Genomic DNA, 18,876 nt, shown 5'->3' with positions numbered 1-18,876 from the left:
ACATTACATCATATACAGGAAACTTTGGCAAACTAACTTTATTATTTTACATTGTAATCTGTACATAAATATCTATTATGGCACACAAGCTCCTTAGTTAACTGCTTACCTGATCAGGAACAGCAGGGACTTTACCCCTGTTCATGAAGAGCAGGTCCATCCCCTCCACGTTCTTCCTCCTCCCCCTCCGCCTCTTAACCACTGGTTGGCCATCCAGTACTCCGTTGAGCCTCATCTGACCAGTAAGACCTGGAGGCACTGCAGAAGACGCACCCTGTTAGCTGTGAACTACTGTGTCAAGTTTTAATTTAAAGAGTAATGATGAAGCTTTGAGATACATCTGGAAATTTCACCTCTAGTTACTGTATTTTATGAAAAAGTCCAGACATATTTCAGACTGAAAATTTTCCCACTTAAATATCTGTGTAAACAAAGCGAGTAGGGCTACAGAAGTTGGCTAGTGTTTATGTGGTCTTCAAGTCACCACATATTATACTTTGCTGCCATCTAGAGGGGGTAAAAGGAAAACAGGATGGCTTGTCTCAACACATTCTGTATGCACAGGTCTCACTCCATTTGCTGCACTTTAAATATACACACCAGTCTGGAAGCTGCACTGAGGCTTGGTGATGTCTGCCAGGCCTGTGTCCGAGGCACTCTGCAGCTCATGAAGCCGTGCCAGGTACTGCTGCTGGGCCTGGGGGCCCTCTTCCGAATCCAGGGGCCTCTTCAGAGGTAGACCTTGTTTCTGGAAGGTCAACTTCAGACCTCCCTCATGCTATACACACAGACAAACAAAGGTGTTGGATACGCATAGGAAGATTTATAGTCACAGAAAAAAAAAGAATTATAAACAAGGGTAACTTTAGCTTAATTTGTGTTTTTCTAATTCTTCTCAGACTGTTTAGGGAGCTTTCTCTGTCCGTTTGTCTATCCAGCTATTTAAGGCTCAAAGCAAATTTGTCTTGTGTTATTTCCACATTTCTAGGTATGTTGAATTTCTATTTATGTCAAATTATCTCATTTATAAGAATGTCTTACAATGAAGGCAAACATGTTTAAGGTATTCTCTTGTTAGTAGTATTGGGACAAATGGACACACAGAGGGTAGTGGCTATTAGGGCAGTGGGTCAGATCTATTCATAGTTTGGACTGTAGTGGAAAGCCATGCCAAAGAGATAGCTGCTGTCAGTATATACATATTGTACAGGTAAGAAGCAGCAGGTGTCTGAAGGTCTGCTTTGTAAAAAAAAACCAAAAACAACATACAATTTGGGAAAGGATCCTTGTCAAAAAGCAACATAAAAGCAAGGAATAAATGGAAGCAAGTCAGAGGCCTGCCAAGTTAATAGCCACATTGCCTAGAAGCATATTAGAGAACACCCACAGCCGAGGTCTCCATTTCAATCAGATTATAAGCAAGACTCCTTCAGTCCAGAGAGGCTTCAAACTGAACCTTATTATATTCTCATGACTGAGTGATTTGTGCTCATGTAATCACAGCCTCGGAGCCCCATTCAAATTGAGTGTGTGGGAAAAACGAGGAAGGCTGCTATTAAATTAATCTCTCCTCCTGCCAGGCAGTCAAAACCACTAATCACACCCAAAGGAAAGAAGGAAGAGAACCAGAGAAACATGCTGAACACGGCAGCTAGCACCAGTCATGGCAGCAGAAGTGGTAGGGTCCTACGATTAGGGCGAAGCGGAGGAAGGAGGGGAGGAAGGGAGAAATCAACATACATCGTTGAGTTTTACTGAGAACTCCTTGTTTTCTGCAACATGCTTGGTCACCTTTGACCCCTGTGGTGAGGAAGAGGGGTCCTCGCACAGGCTGTTGGCGTTGTCCAGCAGCTTGGTGGTGTAGAAGGAGGCCACTGCACCTCCAGGCTCGTAGACCCGACGTGTTCCTGACCACTTGCCCTTCAGCACTGCCTGGCAGATGCTGTCCAGGCGGTTGATGATCACACGATCCTGAATAAACAGCACAGACAATCAGCCCACTCAAACTCTTGTATCGGGTTGATTTCCCTTCTCCCCACTTTGCTGCATGTTTTTTATATTGATTCGTTTTTATGACTTCCATCATTAAAAGTAATCAGAGACAAATACTTATTATATTCAATGATCAACTATTCCCCTTAGCTTAATACACAATTTGATGCTTTGTAAGCCATGCAGTTTTGTTGTCATGTTCAGTAACAGGAACTGGATTGCACACATGTACAGTAGTTCACCTTTGGCCAGTAGGATGCAGCGAGCATGTATCCTCCTCCCTGGAAAGGATGCGAGGAGTTGTTAGTGATGCCGTTCTCGGTCGCATGGGTGTCTTGGGTTTCATCCAGTGTAGTGCTCAGAGACGCCACACTGTCCTCATCAAAGCCCTTTACAGTTGTTGCTGCTGGCACTGAGAATGTCACAGGACACAGAGACAGACCTGAGAAACACACCTAAACATTTTAAAAGTATGCTCACTTCTTTGGAGACATTTTTATACATCTCTTATTATTATCCTCTAGAGAGTCAGCAGCAGAAGAACTAAAGGAAAAAAAATAATAATTGGAGAAAGAGTTCGGGTTTGAGATTCTCACCTTTCTTCTTCCCTTCCCCTCCCTCACTTTCACTGTCCTCGGAAGAGGATGAGGAGGAGGACGAGGATGACGAAGAGCCAGAGGAGCAAGATGATGATGAGGAGGATGAGCTGGACCCGGAATGTGACGAGGAAGAAGAGGATGAGGAGGAGGAGGAAGAGGAGCGTGATGAAGAGCTTGAGGAAGAGCCATCTGAGTCAGACTCAGAGCCACGCCTAGCCTCCCTGCGGCTCCTCTTGCTGGCCTTCTTAGGTTTCCTCTCAGAGGAGTTGGGTGTCAGGGGTTTGGTTCGCGCCGCCACCATCTGCCTCTCTTTATCCCTCATCTCAGACACCGGCTTCTCCTCCAGGCCTGTGGGAGTAGCTGGTGCTTGAGGAGGGCTCCAACTCTCCCCCTGCTTCTCCCGGCCGTCCTCCCCCTCTGAGGCTAGTTCCACTTTAGGTACAACCCCACTGGGCTCTGCATCTCTCGGCGCGGGTGGAGGCAGTGGAGAGCCTGTCAACACCGAGCTAGAGGCCTGGCACTGAGGGTGTAGAAGCAGGGTGGATGTGTGCGATTGCTGCTGTGCAGCTTTTGTTTGGCTGTAGTTGCGTTGGGCAGCCATGAAGCTGAGCTCAGGGTCTCTCAGAATGTGGTAATCTGTGCGGCTGACGCCATGCTTGGCAGCTCCAATTAGCAGGTCATGGTCATGGGTACCAGCCTCCCACCAGACGGGCAAGTCAGAGCTCATCTGGCACAGCGGCAGGCGCTCATAGAGTAACTGATGGCGGATTACTTGTTCCCTCACCTGGCGAAGCAACTCTACTCTGTACAGTGTACGAGATGCTCGCTCCTCTGTGATGGGCTGGATGGTCAGAGACGGGTCCACTGCAGAGTCTGGAACAAAGACGAAGAAGGAGGTGTGAGAGAGAGTGTGTAAGACGAAAATAAGTCTGCTCCACAGGTAGGGCTGGGCGATATATCGATATATGAGACTAGATATTGTCTTAGATTTTGGATATCGTGATATCGTGATTTGACGTGTCTTTTCCTGGTTTTAAAGGCTGCATTACAGTGAAGTGATGTACTTTTCTGAACTTACCAGACTGTTCTAGCTGTTCTATTATTAATGATTATTTATCTACAATCTAAGAGTGAAGATATTTTGCGAGAGCACCAACTGTCAACTCTAGAATATATCGCCGCAATATCGATATTGAGGTATTTGGTCAAGAATATCATGATATCTGAATTTCTCTATATCGCCCAGCCCTATATTAGAAAATATGGGATGTAGAAATAAGCACTGAAAATGTGTAGAGGAGAAATATTTAACAATTTAAAAAGTTGGAAAAAACTAAAACAAACCTTATGGAGCTTTGATTTAAAAAAAAAAGGTACTCCTGTTGTTATACAGTATTTATGTTTACATTTTATTGTTATTTGAACAGCTAAGTATTGAACCAGGTGAAGTAATCTGTTTATTATTTATTCATTTGATTTTGCAACTGTTCACTGAAATAGCCGGTTTCTATGAAACTACATGTGACATGTCATATTTGGCTTTGAATTTGACTGAACATTTGCTCTCACTTTGCGGAAAAAATATCGATATATATATTGTATATCAATATTCAGCCAAAATATATCGGGATATGACTTTTGGTCCATATCGCCCAGCCCTATCCACAGGTACAGGACAACCCAAAGACCTTTTTTTGTGCCTGGAGCTTAAACATCACTATGTTTGTCTTTCCACAAATGATTAACCTTATCAGCCCCTCTACCTCAGACAACTTTTTATTATTAAGGTACTACTGACCTCTCTCCAGCATAAAACCATTTACAGCCAGGAATAAATTTAGGTCAAAATGCACTTTGCAACTGTGGTGTAATCGGTAGCAATGGTGCGTTGCTGTGTGGAGAGGAATCCGCCGACACCGTTTCTTGATTATAAAGGTTTATCTACATCGAAGAAATCAGCATCATTTGACAAGCCCTGCAGAGCTCGGAGAGGACCTGTTTTCCCAATTCTCCAGTGAACCTCTGACTTTCTTTGTTTTAACATGGTATATATTCTATAATGTGTGTAACATAGATGGGGGAGGAAACAATACTTTGACCAATGGCTATCATCCTTTTGGAACCAAGCCAACAAGGGCATCCCTAATTCTTTCCAGATGTTTCCAGAGAAGTGTCCAGCGAATGTAGGCTAAAGTTCATACGAGTTTCTTTGTTACCAAAAACTTAAGACAAAGTTTATTAAAAGGTCCGTTATAAGTCCAGATACTACACAACCTTAAGCAACTGGCAACTAACTGACATTATGCTGAGAAAAGTGTATACGTTACATCAGGGCATGGTATATTAAAGTATAAATACATAATATATTCTAATATGGCAATTCTTTTGTGTGAAATTTTGTGTGTCCAGACTTCTTCACTTAAGGTGTGTATAAAAAAAAGACGGCGTGTGTGTGTGTGTGTGTGTGTGTGTGTGTGTGTGTGTGTGTTCACATGAGTGAATAAGCAAGTAGATTTCTGACCTCCCTCTTTGGGTGGCAGGCGACACACCCTCCGGCACATGGCGGTAAAAGCACACAGGTATTTCTGCAGGCTCTCGTCAGTCTTCTTGTGCAGCCGAGCCATGGCCCTGAACTTGGTCCAGTCAAACCGGCCAAGGTTTGGGTCGAAAACAACACCGAAAGTAGAGACCACACGGTAGAAGTCAGCCTCTTCTCGCCTGGTCCACCTGAGGAAAGTGAAAATATAATATATTGATATTCCTTCTCGCTTATCCAAACCTCCAAGATGCATTTTATTTCTCAACCACACATTGACCCGCTCTGTGTTCTAACCTTTGTTGCCGTTCAATCTTAGCAACCATCTTGGGGTTGAGCGTGTCGTTGAGTGTAGGGGGCAGCGGGCAGAGTGGAGCCGACAGTATCATGGACGACGGAGAGGGAGTCTGGGTCTGGTGGATCTGGAGGATCTGCCGGCTCTTGGTGTAGCGTTGAGAGGCTGTGATTAGTCGCCTTAGTCTGGCTGTCAGCACCGAGGGTGAGGGCCAGTAGGACGTTTCGCCTTCTGTCACTGGGACTGCATCTGGATACAAGTACAGAGAGTGCCATTCCATGTTTTGCTTTGCGTCATGCACGTGTCATTTTTATCCTAACTTCAAATTTCACAACTTTTCCAGATTTCCGCCCGTGGGAAGCCTGTATTTATAATTATCATAGTAATGATAATCCACTGTGGATTATAAACATCTAACACTCACCTCCAGCGTTGTCAGTGACAACCAAGTCTCCAGGAGAAGAGGCGTCATCCTGCATGAGAAGACAGTGTTTGTTTATAGCAGGAATATAAGGTTACCCAACTGTGATGCAGTCTTGCACCACATGCACCTTTGGTTCAGGTGGCCTTACCTCCATATCGTCCTTCAGCAGGGCTGGAGCAGGCTTGTACTCTGGGTCATCCACATCCCTACACACACACACAAAGTTTTATTTTTGCAGTTTACAACCTATCTGGCACAATTTTTCAAAAATATATCTAAACTTAGAACAAGCACAATAAAACAAAAGACCACATAATGTTTGTACTGACCCATCCATAAAATCGTTGCCTCTCTGTTCAGCAGCAATGGCCTTCTCATCTGGTCGTCCCACACGCTCTAGGAAGCACAGGGTAGGATCTGCACGAACAGTGTTGTACTTCTCATAACCTGGGAGTGTACAGGAAGATAAGCAAACACCAGAGTTAGCAAAGGATAATGTGTGGAAACTCGTAGTTAGGGACCAGGCAATATACACAAGCTGAATGATTTCCCATAATCACATGGTATCAACAGAAAACTCAAAACTCTAAAAACAGTGCAGAATAAATTATCAGTTAATATAATGTTTTACTTTTTAAAACAATTAGTCTTAGAATAACTTTAGATACTGGTACTGTTTCATAGTAGATTGTTGTTTCATGTCAGGTACTGACTATTCCCTCTTCTGTAAAGTGACCACAGATGCTTTGTAAGTAAAAGATGAGACTAGTTTAGTTTAATTTTAAATTTAGGGCACAAGTGGTTTCTCAATTGGATTACCTTATTAAATAAACACAAGTGACAGTAAGAGCTGAGGTTTCTTACCATGCTTATAGACACCCAGCAGCAGACACTTGTCAGAAATGGTATCCCACCACAAGGCTGGCAGCTCCGAATGATCAGGGTCTGGCACCCAGATCTTTATCTCACTAAGAGGAGGAGAAGATTTAGACGGATATTAGGTGGGGAATCTTTATTAATTTGATTCATTTACTGAATTTGTTTAATCTGCTCACATTTGCTTTATTAATATGTTGTTAATGCAAACACTTCCCACTGTTCAGGAGGCCCAACATATCATGGCTCGCCATGAAGGACTTTTATTGTGAAACAACAAAATGAGAATTGTGAAACAATAAAAGCCTCTTTTAACGTTGTATGGTAATTTCCTTGTTAAGAGTGATTTTGATTAACCATTTTTAACAGCAACGTATAATAGAAAACAGAAAGAAACATGACCATCTTTCACCAGCAGGTGGAGCTCTACAAACATCTTATTCATTTGGCTAATCAGTTGTTTCTTCTTTCAACAGGTTGATACCATATGCTAATGTCCACAATTGCCACTCAAGGAGAAAAATCTATGAGGCAGCTATTTCACCTTGATACGGAAACTCTGCTGCTGCCAATGGAAAACTCTGCCCGGGTCTATAGTGTATTAATGCTGCTAAATCCATCTGACCTTCTGTATACATCATGAATTCAGTCTTACCGTTAGTTGAGCAGGGCATAAGTTACATAACCACACTACCATCCACAGTTTTATATTTTTTTAATATAGTGTTTCAAGAGTCTCAAGCAGTCAGGACAGTTAACAGCTAACATTGACAAAACAGGGAAGGAAGGGTATGTAAGACAAGGTAACGTCTGCTCACCTGAAGTCCACGCCGTCTAACACCCTCTGGGCCTGGCTTCCTATGACCTCTTGTTTCAGGTAGTAGAGCATTCTGACCCTGAGCAGCACCCTGCACAGAGAAAACCCACTGGTCACAACAAAGCCCTGACCACGCACAAACGCTGAGCGAGCAGAACCAAAACACACACGCACGCAGCAACCTGTTGAACACAATGCAAATGAGTGAAATGTGTGACCATTCAGCTGTTATCCTAAAATTGTACTGTATAGTCCTTGTCCTATCATTTTAAACAAACATTACTCAATTAATTTATGTATAATACCTATGCCGGTTCTCTAGGATTTTATTTTAGCATGTGTACAGCTAACAGGCCTTCCACAGAGCAGGTTTAAGCCTGATTAATCAACTTGGTGAATTATAGTTTTACTGAACTCAACATTATTGTATAGACCACACAGGGAGTCCTGGGCAGCTCCACAGCCAGGCTCCCAGGACAGAATGAACAGACAACAGTCTCTCTCCAGTCGTCATGTGGTCGTGCTCTGGCAGTAGATGAAGGCTGGCAAGTCGAGGCTGACAAGGTAGCGAGAGGCTGACTCACAGAGGAGACATTAGCTCTGTGATGCATGATCACACATCACAGCCAGCATGCTTTGAGCGAAGACACAGTGAAGTGGTGGGAACTGTGGTGTACTGGTGTGCCAGGCTGGAACGTCTGGCATGCCTTAAGATTTTGCTTGATGTAGAATGCGTTCTGTGTAATCAATTTGGCTGAACACAAAATTATTTCATTACTTCATCATGTAATGCTGGCTATTGGAAAAAAAAGTGAAACAGAGGTTGTAAGGATTTCTGGCATGAGAGCAAACTTCTCTGTGGGGATTTATTACTGTGGAGTTATTAGCTGTCTTACTATTTACAGAATGGTAACATCTCAATGAAGCCCCTAAAATCTTCCTATTAAAACTACTATTCAAACCAAATTAGATAAGAAAAATAATCAATTTGCCAAGTACATGTAAATTGTCAACATTTAACTCATTCTCAATTAGTAAGAGCACAATTGTCTGGCACCTTATGCCAGATTACTGATAAAATCTGAAAGTTTCACAAATAAGAATAAGAACTAGGAGAGTGAAAACATCCCTCTAAGTAAACTGTGACACTTTCTACATCTTTGTATTTGTAGCCACTTAATCGTAAACATGTGGCCTTGTCTCCTGATAAGGCTTCTCTACAGTGCTGCTCCTCTTTCAAGAGCACCAAAAGAGTTGTGAACTGCTGCTCTGAAATATATGTAGCATGCCAGGCATTCCATCTTTTTACACTGTAATTCAGCTAAATATTGTTATAAATGAGCCCCAAATCATTCCCTGTATACTAACAGGACAATGAAAAACTGTAGGGTTCCCAGGTCTGTCTTTCTGTTGAAGTGATTGATGTTTGTGGTGACCAGTCTGGACATGTAGCTCTGGTAAATCAAAGCCTTGAACTTCTTCTCTTTTCCTCCTCCACCCTCCATCCTCCTGTGTGACTGGACCCGCCCAGGAGCAGCTGCCGCTTCCTCTGCCTGTCAGCACAGCCCTTCATCACTCTCCTTCTATGCCTTTGTTAGTCAGTGTGTGATGTGGTTTACTAAGAGAGGCTGCAGAGTATCTCAGAACAGTCATACACAGTCTTTCAGAACCAAATAAGCCAAGTATGCATGACATGAGTGGCATGACAACAATCCCTCATGGTGTGTTCACAGAAAATAATCCATCAAAACCCAGGGTAAAGGGGAGCTACTGAGTAACAGATGTAATTCGGATTCAAAACACACTGACACTATGACATTTCTATGTGCCTTCTCAAGCATGTGTCCTTGATGTCAAAGCAGATTTGATGAGTTTCACATCTTTACTACAGTATACAGTAAAGGATATCTGATATTTATACAGTAAAAAGCACAAGCACACTGCTTGCTGAGGACCAAGAATCCATGGTGATCTGATTATCTGACATGTTGGTCTTTCAAACTTATGAAGACTTTTGGAAACTGTCAGAAATTTCCCTCTACTTCTGATACTTTCCATTCCTGTGTAGAAGTCCTACATTTACGGTCCTGTTAAGGAAGCCAGTCAAACCCTCCCCCACACCCACACCAGTCACATTCCAGGTCCTCGGAGTGAAAACGCAGAGGTCAGCAAACCCTGCTGACTGTGTCCCCATTTGCCTGGCATGTCACATATCAGACAATCCCTGGATTCAGCACAACTGGACCGGGAAACAATGGAGAACTTTCTATGGAAGCTGTGGACGCTCTGCGTCTAAAGCCCTATGGACACAAGCCCCCCTTTTAAAAAGAAGCAGCCAGCTATTTGGCTTGATATCTCAACGGCCCATGTTTTAATAGCAGCCATCTTTTTCCCTCTGTCTGTAAATAAGAGAGATCCATGACGGCCATTAGCTGGGTTGAAGTCTCATTAGGAATTAGATCAGTCAACTGGTCTCAATGTGATGCATGCCCGTTAACGAATCAGTCAACGGTCGGCTCCAATAGATGTTTTAGTGCCTCCTTATTACTGTGGCTTGGAAATGCCACTGTTTAAGTTTAAGCCATGTGCAAATTGTATTTTCAAACACTTAGACTTCATTCTAATAAAAATAAACTAATACAATCTGTGCTAGAAGAGAACAATGACCACCCGCCGGTTTAAACACAGACTATTAGTTAGTAATTAAGTTAAATGCATGAATATTAGATATTATAAATGTCTCTTTTAGCTTATAACAGAATTTTTTATTTGCATTTGTGTATATATATATATATATATATATATATATATATATATATATATATATATATATATATATATATATATATATACACACACACACACACACACACACACACACACACATATATCTCTTTCTATCTATCTATCAAACTAAACTGGATAAAGTGTAAGCTACATTTCTTTTTTATTATTGCATATACAATGTAAATTGGAATAAGGAAACACCTACTTGTTGCAGTGGTGTTTGAGGTGTTTCTTGTAGCCATCGTCCTGAAGCATGTGCTCTGGGTTGTGCTTCCTAAGCCACTCAGCTTTGTGGATGTCAAAAGAGCTGGACTGGATCTTCATTTTCTTACCCTTTCTGCCCCGAGGGACTGGAGCAGACAGACCTAGTGGAACAAGAGTAGGTTGAGAGTCATGATGCAGTATAGGAAATTAAATTGTTTCCTAAATCCCACTACGTGTTGTGATAAGGCCAGTTAAATGTAGGCTGGAAGTCCACTCACCCAGGTGATTCTGCAGCTCCTTGGTGCGTCCGTCTTCAGTAGGGGCGATCAGGTCCCACATGAAGCTTTTAATTTTGTCATCTCCACGGTAATGGACCAGGCAGTAAGACAGCAGGGCCCTGCAGATGGACTCCACATCCCTCTCTGTCAGTTGCTTCTTAAAACGCCCATGGTTGAGAATATCCTTCCAACGACCCCACCTGGACAACGAAAGAGAAAAGCCAAATTTAAGATTAAAAGTATCCCACTTGTCAAGCTATACTACTTGGAGGACACCTTTATTGTGAAACTCAACATGTGTGTGGCTTTACTATCACAGTGACAACAGCCTTGTTCGTTTGTATATAACCGGCATTAGTTTCATACAATTAGGGATCTTAAGACGACTCGATTTAAGGTTCCTGTATCCTATTACAATTTTTTTAGTTAGGTTTCTGTTTCTGTTTCAAAACACCAGTTCATTCCTATCTATGGACAAGATCAAGACAGTTGCTATGGTTTAATGGCTTAAACTATTTTAATCATCTTACCCATAAACAAGCAGGTTCTTCTCTACTCTGAAGCACTCTGTGCGTCCATAGCTGTTGAGGCGGTCGTGGTTTCGCCTGAGCTTAGGTTTGGTGTCGTCACTGTCGCTGTTGCCCTCTGAAAGCTCTGCCAACTCATCCTTGGTGGCACTGAACGGCTTTGTCTGCTTTCTGACGCGAGGAGTGTCGATCACCAAGCTGTTCTGTAGCGAGGGAATGGAGGGCACACTAAATTTTAGCAAAGGGCTTTCAAGGTCTATAACCTAGGTCCTATTTATGCCCTTTATTATTTGTGGTACATACTCTGCCGTTGGCCATCTCCATATCAATGTCAGCTTTTTTGGCCCATTTATCCCAAAAGTTGGGGTCATCCAGAGAGATGTCTGTGCGGTTTCCGGACGCCACAAAACTGGCCTGAAAGCAGACATTTGAATCATATCAAACCATAATCTTTTTTGCCATTTCCTGTATGATGTATCATGAGCTGCTCCTGGTTTAAAATCAAAGACTGCCAGTGACCTGTAAAGACATTTACATCTTGTGTTAGAGCAGTTGTCTTTATCCATTTTATTCACCTTAGCAAAGGTGGATCCTCGTCCCTCAGACTCAATGGTGATGGTCTTTGTCCTGCGCTGGAGGATCTGATCGATATCCTCCTCACAGAATTTGGCCCCTTCATCCTCCTCATCCATGATGGCCCCGTATGCACCACGTCGCAACAGATCTTCAATCTCCTTCTTAGACAGCTGCTGTTGCTGCACTGCCTGAGGTGAGAAGGAGAAAGGTATTTAGAGTCAACAAACTATACACAACAAATACAAATAAACGACTAAGACCAAACTGAATATCAAATGGACTCGAGGAGCAAAACGATCTCTGCATGAACAATAGACGTCACAAGCAGCACGCTGTAGCAAGGCTCTGTACAGCAGCGGGGGCGGGGAGTTGCTACATCTTCTAGACGGCACACTGATTGCGGTTCACCGGCTCTGCTACCAACAGAGAGCCTACAAGCCTCTGTACAAATATAAAGCACTTTGTCTGATAAGGTAGAAAGGCACTACAAAAATGCAATACCATCGGATGAGTTGTTCTTGAGAACTCTTCGAACGGGCACGCCACCCGACAACGCTGCAAGCAGCATGTTACCAGAGCCTAAGTGACAGCGAGAATTGCAGGTGTGTTGAGCGAGTGACGTCAGTGCATGTGTGGTCGAGCAAGGAGAGCAAGCGGAGCCATAGGGAGAGTAGCGTATGAGTGCGGCTGTGAGGAAAACGAGAGGAAAAAGACTGCGAAGGCGATGTAAAGTGAGTTTACAGTGAACAATAAAACAACAAGCTTATCAAGACACGGTTGCTTCATCCTTTGTCCATACTGCCGGTAAAGTGAATGGGTGAATCAGGGAAGGTGTAACAAGCAATACTGGGAACCAAGTGTTTTAGAACTGCATTTTGTGAGAATTTACACAATAAAGTTCTGAAAAAAAATACTGGGAACCAGGCATGCGCTCCAAACAGGCATTGCACTAGTACTATACAGTATAATGCACAATACAAACATAAATACCTACAAAACCGTACAATTTTAAAAAGGAAATAAATGAACAGTAAGTGTAACAGACATATGCTGGATTATTAAAATCATAGCATCAGCAGCCCTGTATCTAACCCAAGCAGATGTTTATTATGCAAATATGTTCAGTCAGACCAGATGTGGAGACCTGCTAATAGCTCAACCTCCTTATACTTCTGATAATTCTCAGAGGACACCAACTGCAGAAAAACATCCACCTACACACTTCACACACTGTTGACACACTCTCTCGCAACAAGATTAGCCTCTAATAGGATCGGTTACACTTCAAGTGGAAATTATAAGACCAAGTTTCAAGTTTTAGGGTTTGTGAACAGTTCTTTTTCATTGCTTGGCATCTTGTTGTCTGCCATCTGTTACTGTGTTCCCCTGATGTCATTCAGAACTGATATTAAAAACGGTTGACTTTTATTATTATTGGAAAGACAACTGGAAGCAGTCTTTTGTCTTATTTTTTTTAATGTCACTCATTCTTGCCCAATGACAACAGGAAAGTCTGAGTTAGTGAGTGTAAGAAACGTGTCTGCAATTGTCTTATGACTGTTAAATGTGTTGCTTAAACTACAGTCAAGTTGCAAATTTCACTCAAAAAATGAATTGGAAAAAATGGTTGTTACATGAGTTTAGTGGGTGTGGTAGAGGTACATTAAAAAGATAACATCAATAACAAAAAGGATGACAAGTTTTGTCAAAATAAAATAAAAGTGTAAACACTGTTGTATGTTTGTATGTGCACATTGCCACACCCAGCTTTTTCTGTTTCCTGCTCGTTTGTGTAATAAGTTGATGAGATGAAAAATGTCATGACTCGTAAAATGGATGGTATTCATCACAAGCACTGTTTTAAAACAAACTCTTTGAAAATTAACTGAACATAATTTACATGACTAAATTATTTCATTCCCCATTATTCCGGGCCATTTGGACAATTCCCAAACATACCGCTCCCCCGGCTCCTCCTCCCAGGCTGTTATCTCGGCCACTCATGCTCTGCAGCACTGCTTTGTCCAGGCCCAGCTTGAGGCTGGCGCGATCAAACATCTCTCGCTCGTATGAGTTCCTGGTGATCAGTCGGTACACCTTCACTGCCTTGTTCTGACCGATCCGATGGCAGCGAGCCTGGGCCTGTGAAGGGCAGAAAAAAAACAGAGTAAAATGCACTACACGTACAAATAGGAGCTTTGGGGTTTTGATATCTTTGGTTTGACCCAAATGTCATCTGATCTTTAATGATTGATTTGTTGTGAAATTTGTACGTGTTCTTGACTGGACACCAAAAGTGGTGTAAAGCACTTTTCGTGGCGAGGGGTCTTTTTGGCAGGTGTTTACACGAGCAGATGTCAGACAAGAGACAACTATCAGAGTGCCACAATTCTTTAATGCCTGCACTAATGGTACAAATCTACAGCATTATGTTGCATCTACTGCTAAGTGAGTTTGTGTGTGTGGTTGTATTGTACCTGCAGGTCGTTCTGCGGGTTCCAGTCCGAGTCAAAGATGATGCATGTGTCTGCTGCTGTGAGGTTGATTCCCAGGCCACCAGCTCTTGTGCACAGAAGGAAAACGAAGCGTTCCGAGTCAGGCTTACTGAAGCGGTCGATAGCTGCCTGCCGCAGGTTCCCACGAACACGTCCATCTATTCGCTCATACAAGTACCTGCAACAACAAAAATGACCCATGATGCATGTTCAGTATACTGTATGCACTCATTAAATATATGGCTCAATCTGCAAGATATTCACCTTCAGCTTTAGGTAAAGTTTATTTAAACATCAAAATTGTGTTCATGTTTGTGCTTTCCTGAAGAGTTTGATTTAGTGACGTGAGCTTTTAATACATTTTTTTTTAATTCAACCAAAGTACACATGAATTTACCAAAAAAAAAAAAACAGTGTCCTGGGACACTGTATCCTAGACAGATAGATACATTTTTTTTTTTTTTTACACAAGGAGAGGTTATGCTCTTTCATCCTTGTGTCCATTCTCATTCCCTCCCACAATCCGACCCCTCGCCCTCCCAGGGGTAATCCACTTCGTCAGGAGAAACCTCAGAAACTCCCGCTTGTCTAATGTAGAGGAGCCTTGAGGGCTTCTATAACCTGCTGCTGAACCCTGTCTGAGGTCTGTGCCGCGCAGCACCTCACATGTTTACAATAGCTTAGGGTCTGCTCCAGCTGTTGGTTGGAAGCCAGACCAAAGAAAGAAAGGAAGAAACAGAAACATGAGAGCAACGAAAGGATGTAGGTGGACAAAGAGACAAACACGTCAGGAAAAGGAAACCGAAAAGACTGAGGAATGAGAGTTGGGACATGAAAGAACAAAAATAAAGACAAAGATGAAAACCAGAAACCCAAACTTGTATCTTTAATTATTAAATTCCTAAATGCCATTACATTCTAACCCTTATAGCTAGTTCTAAACCTTTTCCCGTAACTGTCTTGCTAAACATTCCTGACCACTCACCTGATTTCAGTTTTTGAGACACTTTTGGGCATTAGCTAAGACACAGCTAGAACCAGACACATACAGAGGGAAACAAGGTGAGAGCGCTTTGATTCTCAAAGCAATGTTGTACTTTGGCAGAGCCTTAGGTTGTATATAGAAGCTCTTTGCCCATAAGTAAAAATTGTTGTCTATTATCTTAATCAGCTGCCCCTGCGCTCTGCAATTAAGGAAACAAGGGCTTGATTTGTTTTTCAATTCGCTCTAATTAGAAGCCTACAAATCATACATTTGCAAAGAAACAAAAAAAGCTTCTTCTTACTGATATTACTGTATTTATTACCCTTTGTGAAGCTTAGACGTTATATAGTTAGAATGCTAAAGGAAATTTTGTCTAAATGGTGCGATTTTCTCACGTTTGGCCATACAATGGTAATAAAAGAAGAGAGAGAGAAAATACTACTTCCAAAGTCCCAATAGGAGCAACTGCTTAGGTCAATTTACAGTTTCCTCCAACAGTCCCATACTCTTTCATACTCACACCTATGGGTAATTTGTGTTTGCCTGTTTATTTATGTGTATATTATGTTTGTATGCTACCTATTGACTAGTGCATGCTATGATATGTCACAGCGTCTTTTAGCCCTGAAAAGGATATGGATGGATGAGTGGATGGGTTGTTTTGACTGTTTTGAAACACCAGGCTCCATACCTTTAATCACTAAGGCTGCTGCCAACTCTCACTGGCAATTGGCCATTATGTATTGAATGCTAAAAACATACCACTACAGACATACTGCCCCTAACCAGTTGCAGCCAGAGGAGTCAGATCATCCTTTACAACATAGCCGGAACTTAGCAGCTACTGAGTGTTCCCAGTATACTGTACCACTAAATCCTGCCTGTCATGTGCACACGACTTGGTGCTTCCTTTGCATCATAACGGACCTAATAAAGCCAGAGGATGAGAGGGACTTTACATTTTTGAGCAGCAGCACTAAGTTAACAATGAAATGTTTCATAAAGACAAAAAAAAAAAAAAAAAAAAAAAAAAAAAAGACTAGTTGAGTTTCCTTCCAATATGGACTACGACAGAAGCCATTTAGTAAACAATGTAACTACATACTACACACTGCCGACTTGTCTTTCCAGAACTTAATTCCTGCAATTCATTTGCATGGTGTTTTATATGATGTAGGCTGATGCTGACTGAATAACCTGTAACAGCTGATTTTTCTGACATGTTTTGAAATGCATGATGTCTTCGAGGGATTAACATTATTAAAACCACTTTTTTAGACTTGTGTAGGAATTCTTAAGTCTAAGCTTTAACTAACCAACTCTTTATTATCTGTCACCATTACCTTCTCTGAATGAGGTAGTCTTCCAAGATGTCCAGGCAGCGCACCATTTGGGAGAAGATAAGCACCCTGTGCCCCCCGGCCTTCATCTTGGGCAGCAGTTTGTCAATAAGGACCAGCTTCCCGGCAGACTGTACCATAGCCTGCAGGTGAAAATCGATGGCAGTGGGGCTATACACCTCCCTGAAGTCCTCTAGGATCTTCTCTTCTGCCCCTGACGTCGCAAAAACATGGATACATCAGCAAAACCATGTCTTTTATGCTTTTTCAACAATATTTTATTTCCCTTTTTTCATTTTTTGACAGTACAAGTGCACGAAAAATAACTTTCGAAGCACATCTAACAGTCTATCTCGGATTGTCAACTTTTTAGATGCCTGTGTAGCATATAAAATATTAAAAGGTTATACGTTATAATTTCAAGATAACATACTAAAAAAGGGGTCCTGAAGTTTGCATCAGTGACACTGTGGTTGACACTTGACAGATTCAGTGCATATGCAATATCTTAAAAATATCTGTGGAGATTATCATGACTGTCAAGGCAACACTACCAGTATGCAGGGTATGATGTAACAATCTCTTGAGGTACCAAATTATAGTGAACACTTAAATCTTAAGTCAACGACACCTCCTGAAGAGTAAACAGGAAATTGTGGAGACCTTTTGCTGCTTTGCACAACTATACATTTGGACTATATTTAACTATATGAACCTATAATTAGCCTTAAAAAGGTACCATCCTACCTTTGATGAGGTAGGGGTGGTTGCAGCACTTTCTTAGCTCCATCATGGTGTTGACCAGGTTGGGCATATTTGCCTGGCCAGCTCCTTTAGCCAGGAAAGAGAAGTTCTTCTCTAGGATGGCACGGTAGTATTTCTTTTGAATGTTTGTGAGCTCAACCTCGATGATGGTTTCCTCTTTAGGAGCCAACTTCTTCTCCACGTCCTCCTTTAACCGACGCAGCATCATGGGCTTCAGGATCCCCTGAAGCTTCTGTACCTGTGGCCCCAAAGATGAGAAAAGAATTCTAGTTATCACATTCAGTAACTGCTGCGGGATATTGTATACTACACAGGTATGGGGTTACACATGATGAGTTTGTGCTGGTTCTGATTAAAATGGAAAAAGCAGTCTCATAGATGACATTAAATTTTTTTGTATGCTTTGAATTTTCTTAGCCTGGTTGACACCAGACCCTTCTCAGTTGTAACTGAGAGTGGGTCTGGGGAAGGTTCATTCACAGCCCATTTCCAAAGGGCGTCACCAACGGACCCCCGCTCAAATGCCTCTGGGCGATATTGGATAGTCCTTCAACCAATCAGACCAACGATCCGGGTGACGTTGCAGCAACAGCGGCATCAACGGGTTGCTGTGCTTTGATGGCCGTCATTTTGAATGTAAACAAAAAGCTGCTTGCCGTCGCTGCGCTATCGTCATTGTGTAAAGCCCGCCTCAACGGTTAGGATTGAAAAATTGGAAATGGGCTCGAATGGGCTCTTGGCCAATCTCAAATTTGCCGGAAGTTTATCAGGGTTTTCCCAGGCTAGAATTTTCCATTCCCAAGTTCAGAATAATTTACTGTATTCAAAATTTGATTAAAATGCAACATCAGACGAAGATATTTGTTTCCTATCCAACTTACAAATCAACAGGTTTCACCACATGGGAAATCTGTGTTTCATGACTGTAATGGACACAGATGCAAAATATCATACATTATGTTAATTATGACTGTGCTGTTAGCTACAGCAGATGCCTACTACCTGGCCCTCCATCAAAGTAGGAGTCACCAGACCAGTCTCATCTATACTATTTTATATTAAAGTCTAATGAGGTCATATTCTGGTATATTATTGATATCTGACTGTAGAGTTGTGTAGCATGTCTTTATTTTATATCAATATATTTAGTTTTAAAACCAGTGTTAAGATTGTATTTTTTTTTCATTTGATGCAGAACCACATTTCCCAAATAATGAGTTTGTGTGAACAGTACAGCATCACAGCTTATTACTACTTGACCCCCATGAGTGGGCCAGCTTTACCCAACCAGTTTTTTTATTACACATATTGGCCATTGTATAACATCAGTTAGGTTATGTGTTCAAAATGTACCTCTTAACAGCAGCAGCAACTTTTACT

General features: G+C 42.0%; 1 protein-coding gene across 5 annotated transcripts in view; it reads right to left on the bottom strand.

Moving 5' to 3' along the window:
* chd9 (chromodomain helicase DNA binding protein 9) overlaps positions 1–18,876 on the bottom strand; it is an 81,848-nt gene that overhangs the window by 6,239 nt on the left and 56,733 nt on the right. For 4 of the 5 annotated variants that reach the window (XM_028585851.1, XM_028585867.1, XM_028585860.1 and 1 more), the window contains 21 exons: positions 17,479–17,734; positions 16,735–16,945; positions 14,389–14,584; positions 13,871–14,053; positions 11,911–12,099; positions 11,639–11,749; positions 11,339–11,538; positions 10,809–11,008; positions 10,532–10,691; positions 7,541–7,630; positions 6,711–6,814; positions 6,176–6,293; positions 5,995–6,052; positions 5,847–5,895; positions 5,425–5,671; positions 5,113–5,318; positions 2,589–3,464; positions 2,235–2,404; positions 1,741–1,971; positions 601–778; positions 110–258 (listed from right to left, as the gene is read on the bottom strand). In XM_028585851.1, coding sequence (XP_028441652.1) covers positions 110–258; positions 601–778; positions 1,741–1,971; positions 2,235–2,404; positions 2,589–3,464; positions 5,113–5,318; positions 5,425–5,671; positions 5,847–5,895; positions 5,995–6,052; positions 6,176–6,293; positions 6,711–6,814; positions 7,541–7,630; positions 10,532–10,691; positions 10,809–11,008; positions 11,339–11,538; positions 11,639–11,749; positions 11,911–12,099; positions 13,871–14,053; positions 14,389–14,584; positions 16,735–16,945; positions 17,479–17,734 — 4,182 coding nt within the window. The remainder of the gene's footprint in view (positions 1–109; positions 259–600; positions 779–1,740; positions 1,972–2,234; positions 2,405–2,588; positions 3,465–5,112; positions 5,319–5,424; positions 5,672–5,846; positions 5,896–5,994; positions 6,053–6,175; positions 6,294–6,710; positions 6,815–7,540; positions 7,631–10,531; positions 10,692–10,808; positions 11,009–11,338; positions 11,539–11,638; positions 11,750–11,910; positions 12,100–13,870; positions 14,054–14,388; positions 14,585–16,734; positions 16,946–17,478; positions 17,735–18,876) is intronic. The other variant, XM_028585874.1, reaches the window with a different exon arrangement.

This window comes from Perca flavescens, chromosome 1 (genome assembly GCF_004354835.1).
Source record: "Perca flavescens isolate YP-PL-M2 chromosome 1, PFLA_1.0, whole genome shotgun sequence".
NCBI lineage: Eukaryota > Metazoa > Chordata > Actinopteri > Perciformes > Percidae > Perca > Perca flavescens.
Note: the sequence above shows the minus strand (reverse complement) of the source record. Positions and strands in the feature narration are given on the sequence as shown.